This window comes from Acartia tonsa, chromosome 9 (assembly GCF_053477335.1).
Source record: "Acartia tonsa isolate MP-2025a chromosome 9, ASM5347733v1, whole genome shotgun sequence".
NCBI lineage: Eukaryota > Metazoa > Arthropoda > Copepoda > Calanoida > Acartiidae > Acartia > Acartia tonsa.
Window position 1 is genome coordinate 23,671,998 of NC_137268.1, and position 23,221 is coordinate 23,695,218.

Consider the following 23,221-nt stretch of genomic DNA (forward strand, 5'->3'; position numbering starts at 1 on the left):
TGGTTTTAATCTTATGATTTTAATTTTGATATCCGCGGAAACCTGTCAATTATACGAAACGATATGAATAAAAACTCTATTTCTACTGTTTAACCTTGATACAAAAAATTTCCAATTTGGTCAGAATTTTGTGTAATTTTAGTTTATCTAAAAAATGACAAACCTGAAATGAACAGGGTTTCGTGATGTCAACCCACCACATAGTTCGGGACAGTGAGCTGAAAAAGGAGGAGTTACCCGCCCTCAGAAGTGATATAAAAACCGAGGAAGGTGTACCCAGCCCAACCAGCCATATTCTAGTGGATCCTGCCACCTACGGAAAGGTAATACTCGGCTATAAAAAGATTTTTTTTCAAAAATTCATTGGTTAGTTTTAAAAAATTAGTGTCCAATTTTTTCATCAATAAGGATGTACATTAGACCGACTCAGAATTACCACTTTTTTTGAAATTCAATGGGCGCGCTATTTCAACCCATTCCTTTTATGATATCAAGACCAATGATACCAAAAAAAGTGTTCTAGTAGCTTTTTTTCAGCAATATGTCAAATTCGATTTTCATAAAAAAGGGGAAGGTTCCCCCCTGGGGGTGAAATTTTTTTTTCTTTCAAACCATGGCTTTATACACCTTCCTGAATTCGTCTTGAAGAGTACATTAAGGATCAAAAAACGATTTTAAAATATTTTGATCATAGCAAGAGCTATTCTCAAAAAACTAACAATTTTGGCCATTTTAGCAAAATCAGGTGATTTTGACGGTTATTTGAGGATAACTTTTTCTGGGATCAATATTTTTTAAAAACGTTTTTTGATTCTTAATGTACTCTTCAAGACGAATTCAGGAAGGTGTATAAAGCCATGGTTTGAAAGAAAAAAAAATTTCACCCCCAGGGGGGAACCTTCCCCTTTTTTATGAAATTCGAATTTGACATATTGCTGAAAAAATAGTCTGAGAACACTTTTAAAGGTATCAATAGTCTTATATTTATGAATAGAATGGGTTAAAATAGCGCGCCAAAAAATTTTGCATCTTGAGTCGGCCTAATGTACATACATGTATTACATACATCAAATTATTGTCCATTGTCTTACACCCTGAAATTCCTGCAGTTTACCTGTAACTTAGTACTGCAGGTTTATAGTTAACCTATTTCTTCTGGAATTTAATTCAAAGAGGACTATCCACGAACATGAGCAAGTGATTTTAAGCACCTTCCAACATTGATCCATAGTATTTTTTTAGTGAATTTACTAGGTTTATGTTAAATATTTGGTTTATCGACTAAAAAGTTATGCTACACCATGGTTTTATATAAAAAAAACTTTAAAATGTAAAGCATTTTTAGATACAATATCATCAATTGCTTTGTTGAGTTCAAAGGACAAAATAAAATAAAAGCATCAAATGCTGTAAATTGCAAAAGTACATTAATTAAACTGTTTAAAATATTACAAGCTACCAACCCTTTTCTAAACATACATTTTTAATCAAAATCATATATTTTTGTGTCAAAGTTTTTAAACAATAGTTTGAACTCATAAAAACATTTGATGAATTTGCACCAAACTATGCTTAACATTTCAAAGTTTTTTTTCATATAAAACCATAGTGAAACTAGCTCTTGTTCGTGGATATTCCTCTTTGGTAATTTATGTTTAAACATATTTGTGTAGGTGAAACTGCCAATAAAAGAGGATGTGATATTTTCCTCAACTAAAATAATGGAATCCATTGATAAAGGTAAAATACCCTCTATTTATTTATAATTTCAGTACCTACATTTCTCATACCTTGATATTTATCCAATCAATAGTCTTGGAAAGCCTGTTGATAACGGAAGACCTCACAAGATCTTATTATTGTGTACCTCACTCTTCAGACAATCAACCCGAACTTGATTGCACAACTCTTTTCTGGATGTCCTTTCCTTACTGTGTATGGTAATTAGTTGCTAATGTTTTGGACCAAAGTACCACCCCCCCCCCTCTCCCTCCCTACTAGTAACTATGTCGGTTGTGAATCGAGATTCGATCCTGCCACCTACCCTATAACTAGCGGATGTTACGCCACAGTCGCGGGTTTACCCATTTTATAATTTGTAGGTATCGACATTGACAGTTTGATACGGGGAGACCCAGAAGCATTTATGCCAATGATCATGACAGCTGCCAAAGCTTCTGGATTTTCCACGGAGAAACTAAAGGCCATGATTCCTATTGTTTCGGCGGCAACCAACAGGATCAACACGACGGGTTCTTTCAGTTCAACTTCTGGCAAGGTACAAAATTCGAATTTTTTATTTACTCGCTTAATCCTTCTTCTAAACTTTCTTTATCTAATTTCTAAATTTTTGACAAATCTTTGACTAGCTACTTATAAATTTTAAAAAATATAATATTTTTGGGCATGAAATACCTATTTAGTTTAAAGGGAAGTTGCACGTAATGTGTTTGAACTTGAAATACTAATGTAAAATATGCTTGAGATTTCGCTGATATTGTAACCTTAACAATCACTAATTATACATTTTTAGGTGTATCTCAAAAACTGTCTGTTAAGTTAATTTTCTTTCCAACATTTTTATTCCTCATCCATAAAAATATTTTACCTCAACTAGTTAAATGCTCTTCATGCAACTATCACCTTTTTAAAAGCGAAGCTTTTCTATAATTAGGGTCCGTCCGTCCGAGATAGTTAGCTTTTATTCGTTAATTTAGGCATGTTAGAATTGTCCTATCGATTTCAAACTTTGCATGATGATTCCTGTAGTAGTTAGGTACGATTTAGAAAGCGTAGCAAATCTATAATCATTACCAGAATTTCCGTACGTCCATTTTAAACATGTTGATTTTTCTACTTTTTTGACAACAAAATTTTATGTGATCTAATTATCCGTTTGATCTGATTTTTTGTATATTGATTCCTGGGACAACAAAGAACAATATTATAAGCGAAGCAACCGTATAATCAAGTCTTAAAAATGTAAGTATGTCCATAAACATTATCCTGTATCAAGCACTTTTTCAACAAATTTACTTACAATTTTGCGTCGATTCTTATACTTTTACGTTCTGATTATTCAGTTTACTACTATACAAGTGTTAATGTACGTTTGTTCTACCGTTTCAGTGCTTCGCTTTTATGGATGTTGTCATCCTTGTTTTTAGGGAGAATTGATGAGCCGGCCAGATGATGTGGATAGAAAGTTGACAGGATATGAGAAACTTACAATGTGTGGATTACAGGTTTGTCAATTATTTTTCCATCATGGCCTCGAAACCGATTCATATCCGCTGGTTTAGAACCGGTCCTAAGCCATATTGAAAAATCATGTATCGTATTATATTCAGTTTTCTACCAATTTAAAAATGTACAAGCATAATACTATAACCAGTTTTGTTGTTTGCCTTCAGCATCTCGGGGCTAACAAAACTAATTTTAATCTTATAATTTTACATTTGTCTATCCGCTGAGAGCTGTTTATAAGACGATGCGATAAGGAACTAATACAAATCAATGCAGGGCGCAGGAAGATATGTATATTTTCTCAGGGAGGAAGGGGACACTGGGCTTTTTATTACACTAGTCCCCAAACTATTATAATTACGTTTTCTTATTCGTTGGCTCATCAACTTTGGTTAATCTTGTTGAATTTTGATTGGATGGTTTACTAAGTTAAGTGTCTAAACGTTTCATTCACTTATTTGAATCTACAGAAGGGATAATTTTGTGTATCATCATTGGGGATGCATGTCAATTTATCGGCCATTGTCTTATTGCTTAAGATACGTGGTTTTTTTTCTATAATTCCCTTTCTTAATTTAGATTTTGAGCTGTGTTTTATCTTTATATCTCAAAACTGACTTAATTTCCACTGCATTAAAATCAATTCTGAACATTTTCTTTTGTCTTTAATTTCGACGCATAATTAGACGGCATCGTTCATATTATTTTGTTTAGGTTATATCAGCGAGTCAGGTTGGGAATACAAACCATATCCATAGCTTGACTTCTATCAGATCTAGACATTCCAGGTAAATAATTTTATTTTAGATTATCCTAATAATTGAGTAAAAGGATCTCCGTCTGTCTGTACCGAAGGATTTCGCTAACCTCTGAACTGATATGGTTCTTCTTTACAATGTAGCTTCTCATAGGTCCTGGGAAGGTTTATAGCTATTTGGGAGGAGGGTATAATCACAACCCAAAGAGAAATCGCCAAAAGTAAAAAAATTAAAGAAATAAAAAACATAGATTGAAAAGAAGACATTTTCGTGCCCCTAGAGGTATTTAGGGGCGTAACCGCTAGTCCTATATTATAAAGTGTGTATTTCAAGTAATATCTCTTAAACTGTTAAACGAGTTGATCTACAATTTTGGGGACATGTTTTATGCTATTTTGCGGGGAGAGGAGTGTTGGTTAATCTACTAAATAATTAAATTACACCTTAGTTTTTAAAAACAAAAATCTTCGAATGTGATGGCTTCCCCACTCCCCTTTATTTATAAAACAAGATGTTCTCAAGTTAATTTGTCTAAATGCTAAAAAAGTGTTCTTATATTAAAATAAATTTTAGTGGACGAATAGATCCTACAAACAATATGCTCCCGTCCCCAATATCCAGCCCATCCCCTGGTACCTCCAGGCAACCAGCCTCCCCGCGGGGAATGGGTAATCAATTTAACCCTACCTCCCCCAGGGGAAATATGCAACTCAATCCAAACTCCCCACGTGCCAGTCCTCAGCTAATGCCCCCCTCTTCCCCCCGCGCAAGCCCACATCAAAATTCCCCCAATTCGCCCCGAACCCTCCAACCCCAACAGCTGCTTAATTCTACCTCACCGCATCATCAAACAGCTGTTTCAAGTTCGGCTTTGTTGATAAACAGCTTGAAACTGCCAGGACCTCAGCCGCAAACAGCTGTCTCACCTAGGACTATTATGATGCCAGCCGCCTCTCCCCGCGGGGAAGATGGGGGAGGGGTGACAGGTAGTCAACCCGCCTCTCCTGTCACAAAAGCTGACCGTCTTACAGGCCTTCTTTCAAATACTCTGAATTTCAGGTACCTAAACTTTATTTTACTTGTTAAAATTGAAAGCATCGTTGTGTGTAGTAGGCAATAATTATATTTCATGTGGTTATTTGACGAGGTAAGGAACTATTCCCTTCATTAACCTTAAAATTTAAATAAATGTACCTAGCATAAATGTATTGTGAAATCTTTTTTGTTGTAGAATAATTTCAAAACTTTGTTGTAGGAGTAGTTCATCAGGCATGGTAAGTAAAACTGTGCAGCTAGGCGGTCACATGTCCTACCAGCAGTCACCTGGAGGTCCCCTGACCCCCCAGAATAGAAGTGGTGTGTTACCCGAGTTGTCTTCAGCCTCTGCCAACCAGAAACCAAACCAACTTCTCAAGGAACTTCTCACTGCCAAGGTAAGTTCTCAGGGATAAATATTTCCTGACAATGTCTCACCTCATTAAACAGAGATGTAGCCTAATGTTCTTTAAGCTCTTATAAGGTAGCTTTACAACACACTCACTAACTCATTTTGTTCTTTGAAATAGTTAGAAAATTTATGTGTAGGGGTAAGATGATGCGAAAAAAACGAAGAAGACTTTCAGTAATTGAGAAAAAGGGGACTATCCAAGAACAAGAGCAAGTGATTCTAAGCACCTTCCTGCATTGATTCTAAATGTTTTTTTTGTGAATATACTAGGGTTATGTTTATTATCGTTATATTGACTAAAAAAATTAAGTTTAACCATGGTTTTCTATAAACAAAACTTTGAAATGTTAAGCATTTTTTACAAAATATTATCATATGTTTTGTTGAGTTCAAAAGTTTAAATAAAATAAGATGCCAAAACATAATCAAATGCTATAAATTAAGAAAGTACACTAATCACTAATAAAACTGTTATAATATTACAAGTTACCATCCCTTTTTCTAAATTAACATTTTTCACCAAAAAAGTTACTTTTGTTCCAAAGTAGAACTCAACAAAACATTTGATGATATTTAGTCACAATATTTCAAAGTTTTATTCATATAAAACCATGGTGAAACTAATTTTTTAAAAGCGATATAACGATATTAAACATAACCCTAGTATATTCACCAAAAAACAAGGATGACAACATCCATAAAAGCGAAGCACTGAAACGGTAGGACAAACGGACATTAACACTTGTATAGTATCTGAACTGAAAAATCGGAACATAAATGTATAAATGTCGAATCAAAATTGTAGGTAAATTTGTTGAAAAACTGCTTAATAACAGGATAATGTTTATGGACATACTTACATTTTTGGACTTGATTATAGAGTTGCTTCGCTTATAATATTGTTCTTTGTTGTCCCAGGAATCAATATACAAAAAATCAGATCAAACGGATAATTAAAACACTCGAAAATTTGTTGTTGAAAAAGTAGAAAAATCAACATGTTAAAAATGGACGTACGGACATTCTGGTAATGATTATAGAGTTGCTACGCTTTCTAAATCGTACCCAACTACTACAGGAATCATCATGCAAAGTTTGAAATCGATAGGTCAATTCTAACATGCCTAAATTAACGAATAAAAGCTATCTATCTCGGACGGACGGACGTACGGACGGACGGACGGACCGACCCTAATTATAGAAAAGCTTCGCTTTTAAAAACATTTAGAATCACTGCTGGAAGATGCTTAGAATCACTTGCTCTTGTTCGTGGATAGTCCACTTTAAGGTTGCTATACTAAGAAATGAAACAAGAGAAGGGTAGGTTTCTGGTAGAATCCGTTAAGTGTGTGTGGTTTAAGGCTTAAAAATAATAGTAGAACGATAATATTCACTAAATATGTGTATTTCTTATTGAAAAGAACTATAGACAAAATTTAAAAAAAAGTTAACATAAATTTTTGTCGTTCTACTAGGTACTGTTTTTAACTTATAACACATAACCTTTACGGGTTTTACCAGAAACCTACCCCTCTCTTTATATAGACTTGCTTTGCGTCTTAAAGTTGTGCCTCTGGTCATCTAAAATATACAGCTTTATAATTTATTGTACATATCGTACAAAGTTCATCAATCAATGTCATAATATACAGTGGTAAGTTTTTTAGTTAAAGCTGAAGATCTCGGGGGAAAGTGCTCATCCAAATGGGTTAATTCAAGGGAAGCCTTTGAAATATCTTGGAATGGTTTCAGGCTGTTTTCCTGAACACCCTCCCCCCCCCCCCCCCGCCCTTCTCAAGAGGCTTGGGTTTAAGCAACTGGTAACCCAACTAAGTGAATAACCTTTTGTGTCGTTAAATAGGTTAGGACATTTAAAACATTTTTATACAAAATCACAAAAAAAATTAGATAAATACAGACTGGCCAGAGTGTACGTTTTGTACGTTTTGTACGTTACGCATCGAATCTGTGTACGTTCTGGACGTTATTTTGATATGTGTACGTAACGTATTTTGAAATTTGTATTTTTGTACGTTTTACGTTTTTTTTTAAATAATAAGAATCAAATATTAGCAGAAAAGTAATTTGTATGTTTTGTACGAAAATTTTAACAAAAACTATAGGTGTATTATATTAAATAAATTCAATATTATCTTAAATTTATGTAGGTAAATTATGCACTTATGTTATTAAAACTTACAGTTTAAATTTATGGATTTGAAATATATGTCCTATAGATTTAGTTTAAACTATTGAACAGAAAGAGATATGCAGTTGACTAAATTCAAGTTTAAATGCATTTCATGCAACTACCCCTTTAATAGATTTTACGATATTTTTTTTCAAATTCTTTATATACTTGGGTAAATTTTCCGAGATATCATATGGTGCTCAGTTTAGGATTAAGAAGTCTTATTTTTTGGTATCTTCAGTTTTTAAAGAATAAGAATCAAATATAAGTATAAAAGTATTTGTATATTTATTTGTATTTGTACAAAAAGTATTACAAAAATAGTATATTATCTATAATACAAAGTAGAATGATGTCTGTCGGTCTGCTTGTCCGTCTGTATATCAGAAGCTTAATATCTCAGTAACCACTGAACCTATTGGGCTCTACTCTTCATGGAATATACCTTATAGTCCTGTGATGGTTTTTTGCTTTTTTTTCTTTGGGGGAGGGACACTTAAAGCTTTTTACTTTCTACTAGGATTAGAGGCTTCGCCCCTAGCCTCTAGAGCAGGGTTTCGGATCCGCATTGATTTTATGCGGATCCGGATCCAGATCCTCAAAATTTGGTCAGTGCGGATCCGGATCCGGATCCGGATCCGGATCCTACTGGATCCGGATCTTTGACAATAAAAATAAAATCACCAAATTTTTCAAAAAAATTAATTCTTCAATTCGAAGTCAAAAATACTTTTAATTTTCAAGTCTGAACCTAAACCTTAAAGATTGGCTCTCATCAAGAGAATGTGTGAGATTTTATATAAATTTAGGTATATTTTTCCATTTTTTCCGCATTTTTTGGAGTCTAAGGATCCGGATCCGGATCCGCATTTTTTTTGCGGATCCGGATCCGGATCCTTGGACTCAAAATATGCGGATCCTTGCGGATCCGGATCCGAAACCCTGCTCTAGAGGCTTCGTCCCCTCTTTTATAGAATCGTTTGTTGGAAATTTGTCCAAAAAAAAATATAAAAAAAGATTGTGATTATTTTTTTCATTTAGGCTTCGCCCCAGGGTGCGGTGGGGGTTCCCCCACCCCGCTGATTTGCATAAGTTTATAAAAATAAATTGAGGGGTGGTTGATTTTTTTTTTGGAGGGTGGGTTTCCCACACTCTAAGAAAATAGCCTAAAACTACCACAGGACCAGTAGATATATTCCCTGATGATTAGAACCCAATCTGTTCAGCGGTTACCAAGATCTTAAGCTTTAGACAGACAGGCACTGATTTACTTTGTATCAAAGACTAGTATTTTCTGAGATCTTTAGCAATAGACAAAATAACCCTATATCCTATTATATATTTATTCTATAAATCCTTTTTTTCTGTAACGAAGAATCTCGCTAACTGCTGAGCCGACATGATCATTGTGAGGTTGTAGGCTATTTTCTCTGTCCTTCCATATCCCTTCAAGAACCTGTATTCAAAATGGTAGAAAAATAGCCTAAAACCATCTCGGTAACTGTATGAAGTAGTTATGAAAATCTTAAGCATCAGACAAAAAACTTACTACTTTATTTTATAGAATATACTTAGTACGTAATAACAGGATGTATGTCTCTCTGTCAGTTTATTTGTACCGAAGGTTCTCGCTAACCGCTAAACCGATATGGTTCTCCTTTACAGGGTAGCTTCTCATAGGTCCTGGGAGAGGGTACAACCACCCTCCCAAGAGAAATTACTCTTAGAAAAAAATCACCACCCTTCCCCTATTTTCTCTTTCTTTTTAAAATTGAAATCAGAAATGGGGGTGGTCTACTCCCCCCACCCTCACTAAAAAATTTATTAGCGAAGCTACTCTATAATCACTTTGTCAGTCCGTTATGCTATCGGAGAAACGTGATTTTCTCGGCTCCTGTTTTTTGATTGAATAAGTTCACATTCTACATATTTTCATTGAGATTTGTCTTTTGGTTGGGGTGCTAGAAGATCTATTCCTAGATTTTCTTTTTTTCATGGTTTTCTCTACTTCTATTCAAGATAGACGGCTGAAATTTTCAGGGATTAAATAAATTCACATTCTACATATTTTCAAAAAGTTTCTTTAAGGTTTGTCTATTTGTTGCAGTGCTAGATCGATTCCTAGATGTATAGGTTTTTGTGATTTTCTCTACTCATATTCCTGAAAGACGGTTGTAATTTTCAGGGATTGTATTAGTTTTCATTCTTAATACTTCCACTAAATTTCATTGAGATTTGCTTATTGGTTGGGGGGCTGAATTTATTTCTAGATTTTCACGTTATTATATATTTTTAAAAGGTTTTGTGATTTATTTAAATAAGTTAAATGCTTATTTTTTACGACACTACTCTATAGTTTATATAGTTCCCAGATTTCCATTCATAACTTTTGAGCTTCGCTACTTAAGGATGTTGTCATCCTTGTTTTTTACTTTTTATTTTTAAATAAAAAAATGGGTTTTTAATTCAACTCCCCCCCCCCTAATCAAGTTCCTCTAGAGGCCTCTAAGGGCGTAGTCGCTGGTCCTTATAATAGGATATACTTTGTACATAATAACAGGATGTCTGTTTGTTTGTACCAAAGAATCTCGCTAACCACGGAACCGATATGGTTCTCCTTAACAGGATAGCTTCTCATAGGTTTTTGGAAGTTTTATAACTATTTTGGGGAAGAGTGTCACCATCCACCCTCCCAAGAGAAATTGACTTTAGAAAAAAAACTACCTCCTCCCCCCAAAAATGAATTTTAATTGCTCACTGATTTTAAGTTAATTTTTTTCCAGATGTCCATAAATAACTTTTGAGCTTCGCTACTTATGTATGTTGTCATCCATGTTTTTTTTATTGAATTCAACTCTCCCCTCCTCAAGTGCCCCTAGAGGCCTTAAGGAGCGTAGACGCTAGTTCTTATAAATAGAGTAAGAGGATATCTTGTGTCTGTCAGTTCGCTATGGTTCTCCTTTACAGGTAGCTGCTAGTAGACTTAAATGTATTGATAATAGGTAACTAGGAAATTATTTAACTTATTTTTATTAGGAATGTACGTTTTTGTACGTTTTTTTACTTTTTTTATGTACGTAACGTATTTTTTTTGTGTACGTTATGTACGTTTTTTATTTTCAAAATTGGCTGGCCAGTCTGTAAATATTTTCTCATTAGTGATAAGCTACCATTACTGCCAGTAAGCGTTACCTTTCTTTAACCTTTAATGTTGTGTGGGATAGTATTAGGTGGTTATTTTGCTTACTTATTTTGCTTTTTTCCCTCTTAGATTATCTTTTATTCTTTGGATTAGTCCCCGAAGTTTGACTTACAAAACAACAAAATTTTCCAGTGGAATTTCAAGGAAATATGTTTTAAAACAAAAATATATACTTAATCCATGAGCATATTCCAAGTGTCAAATCTAAGAATTTGTTAAATAGGTATATTATTTACCTTTTTCAAATACTATTTATTTTCAGGAGAATTTATCCAGCCGCCCCTCCCCGACTGACAATATTTCTCTGCGCCAACTTCTGAATGGGAAACCAGAGAAAAATAGATCTGAATCAGAATTACTCAGGTAGCTTAATTCAAGGGATCATGAGAATTTAAACGGCCAAGTTGTAAATATTTGTTTAAAATTGGGTTTTGAGATTACTATAGGTAGTTACCTATTGAATTTTTTTATTGTAGAAGACTGAATGAGCCTGCAAAGGATCCCAGATCCCGCTCAAAGCTGTCTGAACTGACAAAATTGCTGGAGGCCCGGGCCAGTTTACCTGCAGCGAAAAGACAAGCTACCTCCCCTGATCAAGGTACAATTGTTGTAGCATAATTTTAAATATACAGGACAGATATTTGGATACATAACCACTTTACAATGCATCTAAATATGAAGTATTTGAGTTCTCTAAAAAAGTAAAATATGACTGCTTTATTATTGCCTTTTATAGAAAAGCATTCGCATTGTATGAAGAAATATAAAGCTTGGTGAAAAACGCTGTGCATGAAAAATTTAATTATCAGAAATAACCTAGTATCTTTAAACATTTAAAATGTTTAGGACCTCCCGCAAAACAAAGTGCAATGGCAGGTGTGCCCTCTTTGGAATCTCTGCTTAGAAAGGATGTACCTTCTCCTGTAACTACAGGTAATACAATTTATGGAGGTTTTCCTTGCTAAGAAAGGATAAACTATCTCCTAAAACTACAGTTGCTACTATTCATGGAGAGTTCCCTTTATAATCTCTAAAAAGTAAGGATGTACTCTCCTGTAAATACAGGAAATACAATTCATGGAATGTTCCCTTTGGAATCTTTGATTAATAAGAATGTATTATCTCCTATAACTACATGTGATGCCATTCATGTATTGTTCCCTTCCTAAAAAAAGATGAACCATATCCTGTAACTATATGTAATACTATTCATGGAAGTTTTTGTATTTGCAAAAAAAAAATCAGGAAAAACCTAGAATTATCAACTTTAAATTAAATATGTAATATCTTTTAAAGGAATATCAGCGAAATGGTCTGAAATCCCGAACAAGAACCTGCCTAGATCACAAGTCATTAACAGATTCTCTCAGCCACATCAACAACAGCGTAGCACAACACTGCAACAACAGTTGTCAGGTACAGTTCATAGTAATGACTATACCCTCATTCGAAATAAATATTTTTTGGGGACACTAATTTTTTCTAAAAGGGAATTTTCCACGAAACAGTCAGAAACTAAAACGACAGTTATGTAAATTTTTTTTGATATGAGGACGCTACAATTAGCTCTTTCTCTTCAAATTGGATATTTTTTAATTGTTAGGGAGAAACTTACTTACTTATATTTTTCACTTAATTAAACATCATTAAGATTTGCTGTATCGCCACTGCGCAAAGTTAACATACTCTGATAATAGAGTAAATGCTTCTCTTCTTTCTCATTAACTTTTTAAAAGTTTTATTTGTTGAGTCATATGATCTGATTATTACTTGACTGTTCCTAAGGAGGTGGAGATAAGAAGAATGACAACAGTGAGATGGAAGTTCTGGGGATGTTGAGATCTTCAGCAGCCACCCCCGTGTCCTCGGCTTCCAGTTCAGATAGGACAGCAAACACTGCAACTAGCTCAAATACTGCCAGAGAAAATAGCCTTCTAGATTCATCCTCAACACAGGTAATGTGCATTTTATTATAGTTTTTTTTTGTAGATTATTTACTGAACTTGGTCAGTTTGTCCAAGCTTCATTATCACTTCTTTTCATTCACTTTTTTGTATAGATTAATAAATCCAAAAGATAGAAGGACGTGAAGTTCATAAAAGAAATAATAAATAAACTTCCATTCATTCCCGAAGTAAAGTTGTGTGTCCATCCAGTAGAGTAAATATAGAGTGAGAAGAGGTTTGATAACTTTATGTCCCCAAACCATGAACCCTGTGCCGACTTTCAATTGGTCTCTGAATATCATCCAATAGCGTCGGGAATATTAACACAGCCAAGTCGCTACAAAAAAGCAGAAAGCAATTTGCTGGCAGAAAAAAGGTCACCAACCCTGGATTTAAGTAGTTGTCTGGGTTATACATCTATTTTTATAGTTTTTATTGTTCATCCATTTTAATAAACTTCCTTGTCAACACAGCAGGTATTACTAAGTTATAAGGAACTATTGAGTTTTCGGCGGTTGGCCAGAAATCTCCAAGATTGTTGTCGATAAAATAAATCAGGAATACCCGTCACAAGTTAATCAAAAACTTCAATATCTTAGAAATAATCTTATTTTAGGAATTTCCGAGTGAGTTGTTTGACCTGGATTTGTCTGAGTTGGACAGTATGATGAGTCCTGAACTACTTAGTGCCATGGATAATAGTATTATGTCAGAGGACCAGGTGAATATTGATTATATTGATTATGACAGTGGCTTTTGTCGAAAATATATCCAAATATTCTAGAATTTATAATTATGTTGGGTTAAAATAAGTATTTAATGTTTTTTTTCTTCCAGGCTCAAATATCCGCCATTGAAGAACAGCTGATGCAAGTAGAGAAGAACATCAACTCCACCCACCGCCCTCACCAGCTAATTTCCTCTCCCTCTCCAGGGGGAGGAGGTGGTGTACCCCCTTCCCCAAGTGGAGGAGGGTTACCACCTTGCTCACCCGTCCCCTCCTTCTCTAGTCCTTCCCCGTCCCAGCAGGGGATGCATTCCACCCAACAGCAGCACACAAGTTCAGCCAGTGGCATCAGAAATCAAAATCTTACGGTATAACAAACAATCCTTATATAAAAGTCACAGGATGTCTAGATAGTGTCTTTCTGTTTGTACCAAAGGATATTGCTAACTGCTGAACCGATATGGTATTTCTTTACAAATTAAGTAGCTTCTCGTAGGTCTAGGGATGGTTTATAACTATTTTTTGGGGAGGATATCACCACATTCCCAATATAGATAGCCAAAATAAAAAAATACCCTTAGACCCCATCCAAAATAAATATGTTTTTTTTTAATGATATTTGACTGCAATGAAAGCTTCAATTGTACAAGATAACAAAAAGAAGAAAGATACATACATTACCTAGGGCATATGATAAAATGAAAAACAATGGGTTAGAGTTTACAAAATTGAAATATTTAATTATATTCCTCTGCGTAACATGCAAATATTTTAAGATTAGTTTATATCTGCTTTGACTTTCTTTGAATGATATAAATATCCTTATTCAGCATGGTATGGCAATGTCGCCACCTGCAGTTGTGGTGTCAAGTTTGGCCCCTCAATATCAACACCAGATGAGCAACACAATTAATACTAAGGTAAGAAGATTTAGGGTGTCTGTGTGTAACGAAAAACTTTTGCATATCTTAGTTGCTTTTATCTGTTTTTTTAATATAACATAATTCGAAGTAGTCAAAAGTCACTGTCTGCGTCTCACTCAAAATTTATGGATTATTGTTTGGTAATGTTCTTATGATTGAAAAAGTTATCGCGGCTAAAACTAATAAAATATGATTTCCCTACGTTCCATGGGTTTTTCGTTTAATTTTCAAGGATCCAAAGGAATAAGACATTTACCGATAATTGGTGAACAATACATCCCCAATGATGATACATTAAATTACCCGTCTGTAGATTACAATTAGTGGTTCAAACGTTTTGACACTCCCCAGAGTTATCCCTCCCTGATAAAAACTGAAATTTGTTTAGGCTAACTTTCAAAGTGGAAGTGTATCATCAGACACTTGCAATACAACTGGTCAAAGTATAGAGGACCTGATGAAACGTGTGCCACCAAACGTTACCATGAAACCGGGCTTTGACGGCCCAAGTTCCAGCAGAGACACAATGCCACCGATGCGGCATTTGTCTGGCGACACTTTGCTGGCTGCTCCCGGCAGGACAGTACAGGTGGCCGCAGCTGCCAATAGATCTGTACCTGGAGCTGTTGGGGTTGGAGGAGGACCTGTGGGTATCAGAAACACAGCCCGACACGCAAGTGGGGATAGTGTGTACAGCAACATGTCCTCTGAAGGGGGTAACCTTGCGGGACATAATATGAGGAGATATAGGTATTTCATTTATTTCAACAGTGAATTAAAACTTTTTTTGGAATTGGTCTTAATATTTCATTTTTGTGCTTACAGCCTAAATATTCTAATGTTTATTTAAGTTTAAGATATTCAATTAGGTACGTTACGAGACTATTTAAGTTTTATATGAAATGTTATCTAGAAGCAACAAAAATCTGCCTCAGTCTTTAATCAATCGATTTTTTAAAGTCGACTGAGTAAGGAACTTTAGACCTTTCAAAAATAGTATTTTTATTTTCCTATTGCACCAATTTAATTCTTTTCTTCATAATTTTCAATTTTGTAGTGGTGATTCCATACTATTCCGCCGACTGGATGGTGGATCAGTAAGTCCCAGGTTGCCTGTTGGAGCTAATATGGCAATCAGCCGTCCTGTTGGTAGACAAGTTAGTGGTGGCCGGAGTGCTGCTGGAATGAGTCCAGGACAGACCTCGCGGCCAGGTTCAAGCTTTAGTGGTTCGTCTGCACTTTCGCCAGGTAATACATTTTTATTATGTCCTTTAAAGAAAAAAATATCTTGTCAAAAAAGCATTACCATTTGATTCTGAGGAAATAACCTTCTATAAAAAATATTATTTTTTTTAGATATCAATATTCCGGCCACTATTGGATCAACAAATGTGGGAACTGTACAAATACAGAGAACATTTCAAGATAACTCAAACACAAAGCCCTTCGAAGGACCCTCGGGCCGTAGCCTTAGTCAGGAAGATCTTGAAAGTTTTGGCCTCAGCATTGAGGTTACCAAAGATGACTTCTTTACATCAATGGCAAATAAACAACAAGCCTCTAATCAGCAGCAGTCAAGTAATTTGAAGTTATCAAGGATAGGTGGATCCAGTATGGGCATGAGTACAACAGCTCCCGGCAGTCCTGCAACTGCTATGAGCTCTCTAGGTCTTTCAAGTCCGACTCCGGGAGGTAGTGGGGTTGTACCAGCCACAAGGCATCAGTTGTTGACTTCAGGCAACAGAGTTGTTGGACAACAGGCAAGACTTGTCACAACATCCAACAGTTACCAACAGCCTGCAAATACCATTCAACAGAGAAGTGGACAAATTCAACAACAGTTACAAAATAACCAACAACAAATCCGACTCACTGCTCCACTAAATGTCAACAATCTTCAACAACAACAACTTGTTACTAATACTCAAGTATCAACAACTATTGGTGGCCAACAACAATATGTTGTTAATCAAGGACAACAGCAACAAATGAGGTTGATTCCCAATCAAGGAATTGTTCAACAACAAAGGCTCATTAATCCGCAACAGTGTCTTACAACTAGTCAGAATACACAACAGATATCAAATAATCCTCAATACCAGATGAGTAACAATCAAATGCGACTGACAAGTCCACCTGGCAGTGTTAGTGTTACCATGTCTGCTGCTGCCAACTCACAAACCTCCATGATAAATTCAGGTGGTGGTGTGGTAAGTAGCATAAGCAACAACACTCAACAGCATCTAGTCAACAATAATCCTGGTTATTCCACAAGTTCACCAAGCGGAAATGTACAGCAAAAGTTTATCCAGCCTGTAAACAATCAGGGCCAACAATTTGTTTCTAGTGGACCTAGTCTTAATACTCCAAATGTTATAAGACTACAACCTGGCCAGCAACAAACAGGAGCTCTTATGTACAATAATTCTTCAGGACAAGTTTCAAATACCAGGATTGGTATGATACAACAACAATCAAATCCCAGTGGACAGCAGTCTCAAACGGGCGTGCTGCAAACCTTGTCCGGTGGTTTTGTAAGCTCTGGTGGCACTACCGTAAACCTAACTCCAGGACAGGTTTTGACATCTGCCAGCCTGCTGCCAACACAAGCCGGCAATACTTTGCAGCTTGGCAGCACATCCATACAACTTGCAAGCAGACCAACTATGTTAAGTCCTAATCAGCAACAGCAGAACACTTCCAATATAAGACAAGTTGTTATTACCCAGCCAAATTTTGTAACAATGGGAAGTGGTGGCACTATTTTACAACAACAAATGCCCTCGGCTGCTCAACCTGGATTGGTTACAATATCAAGCCAACCGAATCTTGGTAGTGGGGTAACAATAAACCAATCAAGTATCACCCTACATCAATCCTCTGGCAATAGCAACAACCTAAACATTCAGTCACAATCCCAGGGTGGAATTACAATAAATCAACAACCCTTTTCATCGGTTTCCATCCATCCTGGTAGCAACTCAGGTGGAGGCCCACAACAGTCACAACAACAGCAAGGCTACAGTGTTGTTGCACTGCCGCAAGGAGGTAATAGCCAAGACAGCAGGACAGTTGGGAGAGTGGTTGTGATGAGTGGGGCCCAGAGCCCAGCAGCTTCTGGTGGATTTCCGAGGTTTCCTACTGCAATGCAGATTGCTAAAACTTCCCCCAATATACTTCAAAGGTGAGTCATACTTCTAAAAATTTTAGCGGGTTAGCCCCAAAGTGTTCACTGTTTAAGAGATCTTTCTATAAAAACAAAATTCAAATATTTAGTACTTTAGGTAGATCTTTATAAGTTAAGAACAATTTTTTATGTCATAACCTTTTGTTTTTTAGTTTAAGTAGCCAAAATTCAAATCAGCAATCTTCAATGTCCAATCAAGGTCCTCCGCAAATGATTATATCTTCTGGTTATCAAAATGTTGGAGGTGTTTCCACTATTAGTCAAGGAAATAACAACAGGTAAAATATGTTTACATCTTTTTATAAACTAGTTGCCTCGTCACTGCACTAGGAATTCATGAAAATAGTCTAAAACCATCCCAAATCATTTATAAAGTTTTCCCGAAGAGTACAGACTATATGGACGAGCAATTTCTAATATCTTAACCTCATATTATAAACTTCATATTATGGGATATAACAGACTATGTTATGTTCTATAATTCGTTTTTTCTTTTCTTATTAAAAATAATTTTAAATAAAATTACCATTTAGAACTTCTTATTAAATAGGCAAAGCAGCGTTTTACAACAAGCCCTGAGTACCCCTTCAAGCATCTTACAAAGTGTTCTTAGTTCCAGCACAAGTACTTACCCGCCTGGCACTGTAACCCTCCATCAGAACCAACCCGGAATTGCCGGCAACCAAATAACTATAGCCCAAACTGGCGGAAATGGAAATGGCAAGATAATAAACAGAGTGGGAATGCCTCAGCAGAGTCCGCGAATGGTGGGCCAACAAATGAGTATGGAGCAAGGCAATGGTAGTGGCAGCAATGTTATTGGTGTTGTACAAATTAGTAGAAATAATACTCACCAGATGGTGTCTTCAACAATGCAACCAACAAATAGAAATAATTCTAATGTTGTCATGAGCAACAACATGTCATCATTACAACAAACATCATCAATTCCTGTTTCTAAGAATGTTATGCTTTTCAATCAGATTAGTATCGGCTCCCCATCTCCCAATGACAATAGTTCAATGCAAACATCCTCCAATAGCAGACCTTCATCTATATCCCCACTGCTATCCACCAATCAGGGAGCAGCAAGAAATGTAATGATGACCAATCAGGGATTAGGAAATATTGTAAGTACTACAACAGGGACGAGTGGACGTGTTAGTGTGCTGGAGGCGCAGCTCTTGTCTCCCCCTGGCTCGAGAATACATGACGGGGAAATTTGGCCAAGTTTTAAGTCATCATCCCAGGTAAAAATTTATTTCTTTTAGAGCCAAAAAAAGTGAACATAAATAATAGAAGAAAACAATATCCATAACTAGCAAAGCATAAGCACAAAGATATCATGATAGAAACATGCCTAAAGAGTAGATGCGTACCAATCTGTAAATTTAATTTTATAGATTAATTAAATTGTGAAAAGGCTACTTGTCCCTTTATCTAAAGACGCAAAAATCCCATAGAACTATGGGAAATTTAATCTTAATGCTATTAAATACAACAATTTAAAAGTCTGACGATAAACACCAAAGATAACTAGAAAAGTGAAATTTCAGCCGTCTATCTTAAATACGAACTGAGAAAATCACGGTTTTTTTTTAAATTTCAGATGGGACTCTAGAATAACTTGCTACTGCTGAAGGGAAGGGGACATTTTTCATTATCTTTTTCACTTCATACGATCTTATAAAATCTAGAATTGAGATGCCAACGAATCCTTTTCGTAATATTTATTCGTAATAGTTAATAATAATCATTCTTTTAGGATGGTTTTTCCTTTGACCCAACACTTGATGATCTATTGAAAGATGTATGAGAATGCGGACTTAGTACAATATTCACTCAATAGGTGGTGGTGATTCAATATATCATGTGCGCGTTATGTTTCTCCAATTTCATGGCCTGGAAAATATTTAATATTAGTACAATTTTTACTCAATAGGCTTTGCTTTGATATTTATTACTCGCTTATCAAAATGTTCACAAGTTTTTTTTTTACATGTTACAGTGAAATTTGAGGGATAAATGATATAAAATTTACATACTTTTAAATATCATACCTAGTAAAAATATATGACTCTATTTTAATACTACGATGCAATATAAATTTAAACCTTTATTTATAATGAGCAAACAATTATTTTATTATTAACAACTTTTTTAATAAGCAGCTTAAAGTAAAGCAAATATATAAATGTTTTATGCCTCGCTAATTTGTCAGATTATTATGTAAGGAATCATATAATGAAACAATATTATTTACTTTTAAGTTATATTTATGTGTAAACCTTTGTGACTTAATCTCTTGTTATTTTAAACAACCCTGATATATAATGAATGATTGTACGCTAAGCAAAGTAAGGCAATGTTAAATATTGATGTTTTGTTTGATTATCACATTTAATTTGAGGATATTTTTAAATTTCCCCTTTTAAAGCAGATCACCAAAGATGCCCCTTCAATTGTCACAAGTTTTTTTTATCTGTTTTCTGAGCACAAATGTACTTTTATTTGTTAAGTTTTGTCAATTTTTTAGTGTACATTAATAGATACATAGTCAATATAAACTTATGTGCAACCCAGGGTCTGCTATTCAGCCAATTAAATCCATTTGAAATTGCCGAAAAGTAAATATTTTGTTGGAGTAAAACTTGTTTTTTGATTTAACTGAAAGGGAAGTGGGTAAAAAAGGGGAGAAAAAAGGGAAGGGGGTTGAGGGGAAATTTTCACTTAGAATTGTTCGTCAGAATCACATTTCCTTTTCCCTGGTGCAACCAAAGAGCTTGAATGAATATCTTGAATTAAATTGAATTTTGTCTCTGTCATCAAAAGCTTTGGTAAAGTCTAATTTACATTAATAAAAGGACCTACAAAAGTGCATCTATATATTTAGCCACATGATTTATTAATTTCAAAAATTCTTGATTATTAACAAGTTACAACAAAATTTGGACTCGCTACATAATAAGTTTAAATTGACTTCCGTATCTTTGAACAGTTTTCTTGAGAAAAAAAATTATTTTGAATTAGAAGTGCATTGTAATTTGTGTGTATGTATTAATTCTACCTCGTAAAATTTAGATCAATCTCCCATTTGCCATATTAGTTAGATACAAGCCACAAGCTCTATCAAACTTTTAAAAGAATTAAAAAAACAGAATTGAAAAAAATAAGTTTTAGCTCAGATGGTTACGTTTTAGTAACTAAAACCTTTCTTCTAAATTATTTTTGAATTTTGAGCTTCAGTTTTTACATCTTTCTAATTGCACTTCTGAATTTAATGACATACTTTATTAGGTAATGGTACCCTATTCTTTTTTGTTAATTTTGACAAGTTTTAATTAAGATAGGATGACAATGAACTCTTAAATTATTCTCACCCCAAAAGTTTTAAAATAGTTAGCTGAATATTTTTAAAAAGATTTTAAGCTGCATAAGGTTGATTTTGTTTTTTATGATTTGGGAGAAAGATATAGCTAGTGTACATTGTCTTATCCCTATTTTCCTAACCCACATAGATCTAAACAATAAAAGCCCAATTAATACAAAAAGTACCTCAATAGCAGTACAATTATTTTTCTGTTACAAAAATATTTTTGTTTAAGGGGGGGGGGGAGTTTTGACACATTTGCGTAAACCTGGTACCTAGGCTTTATCTTTGGTCTGAGAGGATAGGTTATTAATGATAAAATCATTCTTATATGATGAATTTCACGAAGTTTTAAGATTTTTTGGTCAGACCTCCAGGTTCCGGAGCTGCAGGCCTCCAGTTGGTCTCTGTAACGGTAGAGGTAAAAATGAAAAAAAAAATTTTTTTTTTTAAAGTTACAGGTCAACTTATAAAACAAAATATGCATCTTTTTTCTTCAAATATGTAAATAATATTAAAAAAGATGCATATTTTGTTTTATAAGTTGACCTGTAACTTTAAAAAAAAAAAATTTTTTTTCATTTTTACCTGTACAGAGACCACCTGGAGGCCTGCTGCTCCGGAACCTGGAGGTCTATCCAAAAAATCTTAAAACTTCGTGAAATTCATCATATAAGAATTATTTTATCTTTAATAACCTATCCTCTCAGACCAAAGATAAAGCCTAGGTACCAGGTTTACGCAAATGTGTCAAAACTTCCCCCCCCCCTTACTCAAATTTTAAATTATTACATCAACAAGTAATAGATACCTAATGGAAGATATTTTGAAGTAAAAAAAATTTTTCTTTGTAAAATTTCAAAATATAATATTTATTGCTCAAACATTTTAATTAAGGCAAATGATAGAACATGTTAAATAATCTGAATGTAGAAATGTTAATATCAATAGTTTGCTTCAATAGTTTAATTATAATTTTTATTCTTTCCGTCTAAGTGTTACTAAAAATTTACAACATTTTTGTTAAGAAATATACACTTAGTTTGAAAGAATAGATTAAAACCAAAATGACCTCTCCAAACTAAATTTCTCTCTATTTTTAACTCTGGTATTTTTATATAATAATTGGCCAGTATATTTATCATTATTACTCTGTGTAATATTTAATCATTCTTTTTGCCTTAATACGTGTGTCGTTTAATTGTTGTTCTAATATGCTAGGTTTTAATTACTTATTTGCTTCAATTTTATCTAAATATACCCTTTTTATTTTTTCTATCTGAATTAATAAAAACCTAGCATTATTAAAACAGCACAAGTCTACCTCTCTACCAAACTAACAATGATATATATTTTATAGTCCTAATCTATATAGAATGTAAATGATAAAAATATCTCTCTCTATATATATATCTATATATTAAATATAATTATATATAATCTATATTTGTGTGGCTTTGAATGTTTGTGCATGAAAATAACTATTGAAATATTATTATTATTATTAAAACCAGTGAATTATGACTCATTTAATTTTACATCGAATTTCGCAACAATAAAAAGTTAAATAGAAAAAAAAGTTTTATTTTCTTAGATGCGTATCATCTCCACAGGGTGTTATTTTAATTAAACAAAAGTATTGCGTTCTAAACTACAGGGTGGAGCAAATAAGACAGGACAAATTCTAACTTCTAAACAAATGAACATAAAATCGTCAATTTTAAAGATTTTATTGAATTTTAAAAACTGACAAGCAAAATAGGCATATGACTATTAAATTATTCAATAAAATCGCCGCCAGCCTTATTCACCGCCTCTACTCGCCTCCTCAACCGCCGGCAGGTCCAGGTCAAAATGTACCTGTCCAAGCTGGCGTAGTTCTCCTTGATAGTGGCAATGAGGGAGCTCTTTTTGGTATGGGCACGTCTATTGGTGCATGCTTCAAAGTAGCCCCAGACCCAAAAGTCCATTGAATTAAGATCGGGCTGCTGGGAGGCCACATTTCCTTAGGAACGATAGTAACCTCAGGATTCAAATTCGCCCAACTTTCAAGCTACCTTATACACGGAGGCCACAGTTGAGCTATAACGACGTTCTTTACCTTTTTGGAATTGGCATGAAGTTTCAGCTAGGGTTGTCAGCGCAACCTATAGTCTAAAATGAGTTTTAAAGTTCAATATCCCTGAAGTCGAGAACCGAGAAATTTTCACGAATTTTCATGGTT

General features: G+C 34.5%; 1 protein-coding gene across 1 annotated transcript; it reads left to right on the forward strand.

Moving 5' to 3' along the window:
- Nucleotides 1-180: 180 nt before the first annotated feature.
- Nucleotides 181-20,797, forward strand: LOC145328575 (uncharacterized). The gene is made up of 21 exons (XM_080172316.1): nt 181-323; nt 1,674-1,740; nt 2,103-2,278; nt 3,168-3,245; nt 3,961-4,034; nt 4,578-5,063; nt 5,260-5,437; nt 11,107-11,207; nt 11,321-11,442; nt 11,691-11,777; nt 12,141-12,260; nt 12,630-12,799; nt 13,407-13,511; nt 13,628-13,885; nt 14,348-14,437; nt 14,829-15,190; nt 15,498-15,688; nt 15,797-17,624; nt 17,780-17,905; nt 18,178-18,877; nt 19,393-20,797. The coding sequence occupies exons 1-21, from the start codon at nt 186-188 to the stop codon at nt 19,441-19,443; spliced, it is 5,508 nt and encodes a 1,835-aa protein (XP_080028442.1). The 5' UTR covers nt 181-185; the 3' UTR covers nt 19,444-20,797.
- Nucleotides 20,798-23,221: the final 2,424 nt, after the last annotated feature.